The following is an 8,409-nucleotide window of genomic DNA, read 5'->3' on the forward strand; positions in this document are numbered from 1 at the left end:
AGCTATACGCAGTGTATATAAACCCTAAGTGTGTAAATAGATAGCCTAGGTGTGTGAATAGTCCGGAGCCTAAATAAATACCATTGCACCATCTACTTTATGAGAGGGGTGGTAACTTGTAGGGAGTGGTAAACTCTTACTAAATTCATTCAAAACATCTCTCCACTACCCTCTTTTATATTCAATTATAAGGAGTGGTTTACCCAAATAATTTATGGATAAAGAATTTATTATCAATGGTCACTGAAGATCCGTGGGGCAAAGCACACAAACAAAATACAAGTTCAACCTAAATTATAACCCACTAACAAATCAATAATATCTGCTATAGATCTGATTAGATCACGGTTAAATAGCCCATCTCTGCAACCTGTACTAGACTGCTAGAGGTAACTGAACTTTAAAACTCAAAGTCTATCTGTAGAAGAGTTGCATAGATTTTTTTGCAACTTACAACAGAAAAAGAGAGGTGGGTCATTTGGCATCTTTACAGGAGGACTAAACAACATATTGTCTTCTTCCCTTTTTATCTTTTCTTCACCCCTCGTGACTCCATACTCTCTCTCTCTAGCTATCTGTCTGTGTGTGCTGTTTTTTGTTCTTTTTTCATCTCAACAATTGGATTTTTTCTTGTAAACCCAACTCATGATAAGTTGAAATCTTGGGATTTGTGCCTTTAGCCCTTCAAAGTACAATACACAAACTCTCTCTCACTATACACACACACTTCCACTTATTAAATTGCTAAAATTCTCTTTGCCGTTTATAAATTCAAGGTTGATTTTTTGATGAATTTTGTTGGTCTTAAAAAGGGTTTCTTGGATCTTCTTATCCTGTTTCATTAATTATTTTAACCCTCTTCTTATTTTAATAACATAAATTTTGTTCACACAAAAGTATACACCTTTTAGGGTTTAGGGCTTTTCTTATTCTGAACCATTCTTCATTTTCCATCCAATAAGGCTTCTCACACTCATTTTTAACATTTTCTTTAATTTTGTGAGTTGGGTTTTCCATATTTCTTTGACATGAGTTCCAAAAACATAATCTTGAACAAAAGTTCCAATCTTTTTGGATTCTTTCAGTCATATTTCAAGAAGTTGGGGTTATATTAGTTTCTCGAAGTCTCAAAAATGTCATCTATGTTAAGTGGTGGTGCAGGAAGAGCTTATGGGTTTGATTTTGAAAATATCATATGCCCATCAACAACAACAACAACTTCTAGTAGAACATCTCATTCATCTTCTCCATCTTCAACCCTTTCTGAATCAATCAACTCCCCTTTAGCAATCTCGAATCGAAAACCCCGCACACCGCGAAAAAGACCCAACCAATCTTTCAATGAAGCAGCTAGTCTTCTTTCCATAGCCTGCCCCAAAGTTTTTTCAACCAAAAATGTCACAAACAAGAACCATAATCTTTCAAAAATCACCACACAAAATGGCAATTCATTTCATGACCCCCCGGAGTTGCTTTTACCGTTTCCGATGACCCAAAACTCCGGTTTTCATCTTCATCGGTCGATTATGGAAAACCCCAATTCAGTTTTCGACTCGAAAGTGGCAAATTTTTGCCATAGTCCCGGGGAAGTTGATTTCCCAAATCGCGTAGGGGTCACACATTCGAGTCATGGAAACAACCTCTTGCAGAAATGCAGTGTAAGGATGCGTACATCAGGCACAAGCTGGCCTGACACTGTCCTGGACCCCACGCATGCAGGAGCCTCGTGCACTGGGTTTCTTGGCGATTCTAATTCGAATTCGGTGGAACTCTTAGATGGGTTTGAAGACGATTTTGACACCGAGTCGATGCTTGATGAGGAAATGGAACATGGGATTGATAGTATCATGGGAATATCACACCCAACAAGTGAAAAACATGACACAAACAATAATTATTCTTTAAATTCAAAAACTTGTTATGGGTATCCAATGGGATTGGGATTTGGTGGGAATTTGGAGTTTAACTTTGGAATGGGAATGAGGAATGGAATAAGGGCATTGAAGAATGGTGATGGTGGGAATTGGTGGAGTTTTCCGACGGTGAATGTGGTGAACATATCGCCGCCGGTGGCGCCAGTGACGGTGAAGAAAATTCCGGTGGAAAAGAAGAAGAAGAGAGTGGAGGAGTTGATGAAGAGGTCGGAACCGGAATTGGAACATGGAAATTCCGATGTTAGGTGTAGATTGTTGTTGAAACTGAATTACGACGACATTTTGAATGCTTGGTCGGATAAAGGGTCACCGTTGCCGGAGGAAGTTTCCGGGTTGGAGTCTCCCGGAGGTGATATCCATGTAAGTCTTTCTATTTAATCTTATAATATTCCGTTTGGTCCAGTGGGTGTCCTGAGAGTGCTTGGAATTGATTTTCTTAACCGTTAAAAAAAATCAAATTAGGAAATATAGTTAGAAAAGCTATATACTACTTTAACTATGATACATATATCGTATACACACATCTTTTATCTCTTGCATTATGTTTTGTCAACATCATGTAAGAGTAATTTTACGGTTTTATACTTTAATTTGATTATTTATAAAGGGTTAAAAATATATTTATATATTTTGTTTCTCTTACCTAACCTGCTTCTTTATAATTCTAGTATTTCGAATCTTTATATTCTGTTTGATACTAAAATATGTTAGTATATATATATATTTTTTTTTTTTTGAAAACATGTTTGGCATCATGAAACATGATTGAGCTAATCAAACCAAACTTTACATATGATTGGTTAGGTATAAGTTGGTGTTAACCAAGAAAACAATGGAAACCCTTTAACGTTTTCTAAATATGTTGTTTTTTTTTTTTTTCAAACTTCTCCCTATTTTTATATCATACATTGTTCCTTTCTCTTTCCTCTAGTGTTTTAAGCATCCATATTAAATTTATATAATTGTGTTGTTTATATCGACAGGGCAAATTGGCTCGAATAGACTTATTCTCAGAAAATGATGGATTAAAAGAAGCTGGTGTGGTCCGTTATAAGGAGAGAAAAAACACACGTCTATTTTCTAAAAAGATAAGATACCAAGTCAGAAAGATAAATGCTGATAGACGGCTCAGATCTAAGGTACACATATACTTTTTCTTTTGAAATTTAATAAAAAACTACAATACTTTCAATTTTGTGTTATTTTAGTAAAATATACAATAATTCCAAAGTTTTGTTTTGAAATATATATTTATAGATTAATATTACAAATAAACAGCTGATGTTATTTTTAGTATGTAGATGAATATATTTAAAAAATAATAAGATTTCTGTTTTTCTTTTAAATAGCAACGCTTATATACTCCTAAATTAAACCAAACAAATCATAATTCACTCTTTGCTTGAGATTTAATCCAAAGCCTTCCACTAAAAAGCAAGAGACTCTACCAAGTGAGCTAACCCTATATTTACAATAAGATTTCTCTTAATTCTATTTATTATATGTTATTGTCATGCTAGTAATTGTTTTGGGTCCACAACACAATAAGCAACAGCAAAGTGCTCTAAAATCATGATTGAGTTATAATTTATTGAGTATGTTAATATTTATTTAAGGAAATTTTTTCATATGAAATAAAATACAAAATAGAAAGTTTAAAATAAAAATAATCAAGTATACTATTGAAATCGTTTTTAGCAAAATGTTAAAATATATTGTCAAATTTAAAAATGTGTTGGTTTTGTGATTTTTGCAGGGCCGGTTTGTTAGAAGGCCAAATTCTCCCACTAGTGAGGATACATAACAACCCTTCATCTTGTGTCTTGATCTCTTTTTGGGTCCTTTTTGTTTGATATATTTTTTTCTCATTTTAGACCTTATATTTCTTTGTTTTTGTTCAGCAATTATGTAGTGTTGTTGAAGAGAAGTGAGACTAGTTATGAAGAGAGAGATAGAAAGGAGAGAGTAATTAAAGAGGGAAAATTCAACAATTTTGTTATTTGTAATTCAGTTATAAATTTTGTTCTTTTTTTCAATATTTATAGAATACAAATAAAAAATATCAACAATTATGGTGCATTAATATTCACCATTTAGTCTATAACTTATGTTTATAATGCATTTTCTATGTAAGATGTTAAAATGACTGATATATGTTGAACCAAAACAGGGACTAATAATTGAAAAGAAATAGCTACAAAAGGTGCATACTTGACTTCCGCATAAATTCCCCAATGGGGGTACAAAAATAAGGGACGTGCTTAGGTTTGTGTTGTATATATCAGATAATATAACTTTGTATTTATGAGATAATCTGTGGTTGTATTTATATCTTTATTGTTGTATCTTGTATCTTAGTTTATTCAATGAACATTGAAACCTATTCATGGCATCAACAATATCCTTTGTGGTTGAGTTTCCTAATCCTTTCTTCTGCCCAACCGATACTTCTTCCCTAATCCTTCTTTTTCTTCCAACCGATCATGTTCCTTTCTCTCTTCCCATACGATCTACCCTCGTGGCTTGTTCTTCTACCACCACAAATCTCCCAATGTCTGGTTTGGCACCCATGATCGTTATTAAGCTTTCTTCCTCCAACTACATCTATTGGAGAACCCAAATGCTCCCTCTTTTCTCTTACCAACAACTCCTCTCTTATGTGGATGGCACTCGATCCACACCTCCAGCTTTAATCATCACCAATGACAAGGAGGTCAACAACATGGATTACCTCACTTTGCTTAAAGATGAACAACAAGCCATCATTCTTCCCACTGCTTCCTTGACTGAAGAAGCCATATCAGTCACGGTTCATATACTATCAGCTCGTGAGATATGGGTTGCACTTGAAGCAGATTTTTGTTACACCTAGGTTGAACGAGTCCAAAATTTACGTGACAACCTCCTTGCTCTAAAAAGGGAGACAAATCGGTTGCTGAATTCGATCATTCCTTCAAAGCCATTTGTGACCAATTCACTGCTATTCGGCACCCCATGGACTTTATGGATCAACTTCACTGGTTTTTGTGTGGGCTAGGAATCGCCTTTGAAAGTTTCTCCACAACTATTCGCTCGGTCCATCCTATTCCTACTTTTGTGGATCTTCTAGCCAGCATAGAGAGCCATGAATTGTTTGTGAAAAATTTACAGTGCACTAGTTTTGTGCCCAATGTTGCTTTTACGACCTAGGGGCAATCTACCGGCCCAATGCTCATGGCCCAACATTCCGATTGAATAGAACTCTACAGGCCTAATCGGTCTCAATCCAAAAATTTTCATGTTCCAACAGAAATATGGCACGCAATAATCGATCACGAACTTGCCAACTATGCTGCAAATTAAGACACTATGCAAGTCAGTGTTATCAACTCGCTTCCTTTGCTGTGTCGGCTACTCCGTCTGCCGATCAGTTGGCTCAGGCGTTTCATGCTTAATGCTACATAACTCTACCATTCCCGACTAGACATCTGACAGGGTGCCTCTACTCATATGCTACCCACAAATACTACTCTTCAGAATTCGACCCCGACCCAATGTGATCAAAAAGTTTATTTCGATAACAACCAGTCTTTACCTATAACTCATATCGGTCACATAAAATTTCTAGGTTATCTTAATCTTAATAATGTTTTGGTTAACAAATCTCAACAAAAATCCCTTCTCTATTGGAAAATTTACTGAAGATAATCCTGTTGATGTTGTGTTTTCTCATCCTTATTTTTATATTCAGGACTATTGGACTATTGAACGCCAACTCTAGCTAGGGGTTGCATTGAAGACGACTCTATGTTAGTGGCAACACCCATGAAGCTTTTCTCACCACGCCCTTATGTCAGAAAGCTTCATTTAAGTTATGGCATTCTCGACATGTGCATGTTAATTTTGATGTCGTTAATTTCTATGTTAAAAAATAATGGCTGTTTATAATTTACTCCAGTTTTACCTAAACCAGGTCTTTGTTCCCCGTGTGAACTTTCCAAATCTAAACGACAACCTTTTATTCCTAATAATAAATGGGGCTTCTTCACCATAAAAATAATATGTTATGACTTATGTGTCACACCCCGAAATATCAGAGCATGGCGTGACTGGACCGGTATCTTCATTGCACAGCGGAAGCAAATAAGCTAAGACTTCTAGAAAATGAACGTCGCTAAGTACACGAATTCCCATGGGTTCTCCTATTCCAACCGTTCCATAGTTTTGACAATGCAACCTGAGAAAGAACATGCGAAAAAGTCAACATAAAGTTGAGCGAGTTCATAGTTTGTTTTGAAAAGATTTAAAATAAATCTTTTTGATAACCGGTTTCAAAGTTGTTGAGAAAATACAGTAAAATTATTTTCTTGGCATGATATATGAAAAACTGTGAGTCTAGCCCACAATAGTCTTTGTGCATTGCACGAGAGAGAATGGGCCGAGCCCAAACGCACCTTTGTAAGCAGGATCAGCGCGTCCTCTTACTTAGGTATAATTTGAAAAACTTTACCAAAGTTTGTAAATCCATGTATTTGTGAGTTTACATCAAATGAATCTTAAAAACATTTGAAAGTTCAGTTTATAAGTAGGTATGTAATGCGTCTATGAACATGTTGATCATTAATGTGTAGCTAAGACATTAATATGTGTGCCGACATAGGAAGCACTCAACCCGGTAGACGATTTAAGTGTCGATTCACTTCGACAGGGACACAAAAGCACTCTAAGTGGCCGCACAAGGACCGTGAGTGGGGCTCGCCCGTACCCGATAGATCTACCCCCTGTTCCGTGGTCCTTAAAAGGATTAATGGTGCCTAAGTTAGCGCCTATTCGCACGTGATCCAAGAGTTCATTCCATAGCTTAATCATACCCTAGTTAATATGTATTTCAAAAGAAAAAGGGGGACATAAACCCATTGGGTTGTCTCGTTGGTCGTACGCAGAACAACCCAGTCCCGTTGTAGTAACTAGGACATTCATGTCACTAGTCATGAAAATCATGCACGTTTGTGAAAATACGCGTTTGTTTTTGTAAAACCGGTATGTTTAGTATAAACCGTTCGTAAACCATTTGAGTTCCTTGAAATCCATTCGCAATATGGTTTAGAAATATGAGTTTTCGTTCAACGAAAAGTTGTTTATTTTTGCAAAACTTGCATGTCTTTCCACCCCCGAAAACATTTATAAAAATGTAAAACAGTAAAAAGTGGGGGTTATGAACTCACCTTGACATTCCTGTGCAAAGCTAGCTTAACGTGATTCTGTGATGTCATTCCAAGAACGTGAGCTCGCTAGCGTGCAACTAAAGCATTCCTAATCAAGGAATAATGATAAGTTTCTAATTAAACGTAGCTAAACTACGTGTCCGAGCTCTACCGAATCGTTAACTAAACGATTCTATAAAGGTGTGATTATTCTGGTTTGTAATAAACAAACTATTGTTAATTGATCCACTTCGGATCGGGATAACGCTAAGTCTCGGAAACAACTTAGTTTTCCGAGTAATTTAGAATATATATATACATATATATATTTACATGAATAAATACAAATATTTACGAAGTCGTGTTAGTCATCGCGAATAAAAACGTAGATGAAATGGTACGTATTCGAAATGTCGTATGTGATACGGTAAAATACCGTTGTAGTTTTCGTAGGATGGTAATAAGTAAATATACAGATATATATATACATACATACATACATATATATATATATATATATTCGAAAATTTGACGTGTGAAATAAATATTCGAATTCACGGTATTTGAAATAAATATAAACTATTATACTTATTTTATAAAGACGCTCGGATTATCGATGTTCGAAATAAACATAACTAATTATACTTGTTTTAGGAAGGAAATTCCGCGTCTTTGTTATTTGAAAATTATTACGAATAATATTTATCTCGTAAAAAGGTTTTCGAGTTTTAAACGTTTGAAATAAATATATATAGTTTTCGTTAGTCGGGATAAGTATAATAGCTAATTATAGTTATTCTATAAAAGTGTTCTAGTTTCAACGTGATTTGTAAATCGCCGCCAAATTAAAGATATCTTTATAATAAAACTCGACTTCCGTTAAATAATAAGTCACCGAAATAAGTATATCCATATATGTATTTTATAATAAAAACTCGGATTTTTCAACAAGTGTCGTTTCTATAACAATATACATTTCGTAAACCAAGTTTTTAACGAAAATCGAGCAGAGTTTCCTCTGTTTTTGGAATAACCCGGCAATAAAAGTCGTCGTATTTTGTCAAAACTCAACAATATTCAATCAATTCAACCAATATATGCTAAAATTTTATCAAATACGACAAAAATAGAACGTAATTAGTCACTAACGGTATCGGTCAAGCTCGGTTTCGCGTAGACTAGAAAATATATAAACTATCAATCCAAACTAATTTTCGCGTCATTAACTTTACCGCGTCTTGCACTTGACCAGTTGACCCGACAGTTGACTGGTTGACCAGAGTTGACTTTTG

The 8,409-nt window shown here is 35.1% G+C and overlaps 1 protein-coding gene across 1 annotated transcript; it reads left to right on the forward strand.

The window, feature by feature from the left end:
* The first annotated feature begins 388 nt into the window (after positions 1-388).
* Positions 389-4,017, forward strand: LOC110877571 (protein CHLOROPLAST IMPORT APPARATUS 2). Its single transcript, XM_022125728.2, has 3 exons — positions 389-2,294; positions 2,918-3,073; positions 3,691-4,017. Exons 1-3 carry the CDS (start codon positions 1,134-1,136, stop codon positions 3,736-3,738), a joined length of 1,365 nt encoding a protein of 454 aa, XP_021981420.1. The 5' UTR covers positions 389-1,133; the 3' UTR covers positions 3,739-4,017.
* The last annotated feature ends 4,392 nt before the right edge of the window (positions 4,018-8,409 follow it).

The sequence above is a fragment of the Helianthus annuus genome, chromosome 9 (assembly GCF_002127325.2).
Source record: "Helianthus annuus cultivar XRQ/B chromosome 9, HanXRQr2.0-SUNRISE, whole genome shotgun sequence".
NCBI lineage: Eukaryota > Viridiplantae > Streptophyta > Magnoliopsida > Asterales > Asteraceae > Helianthus > Helianthus annuus.

Bases quoted from the DNA above. Each gene is read 5' to 3' on its own strand.
- LOC110877571 (XM_022125728.2), top strand. From the start codon at position 1,134: ATGTCATCTATGTTAAGTGGTGGTGCAGGAAGAGCTTATGGGTTTGAT. The intron at 2,295-2,917 runs GTAAGTCTTTCT...TTATATCGACAG, and splicing joins CTCCCGGAGGTGATATCCAT to GGCAAATTGGCTCGAATAGA. The intron at 3,074-3,690 runs GTACACATATAC...TGATTTTTGCAG, and splicing joins ATAGACGGCTCAGATCTAAG to GGCCGGTTTGTTAGAAGGCC.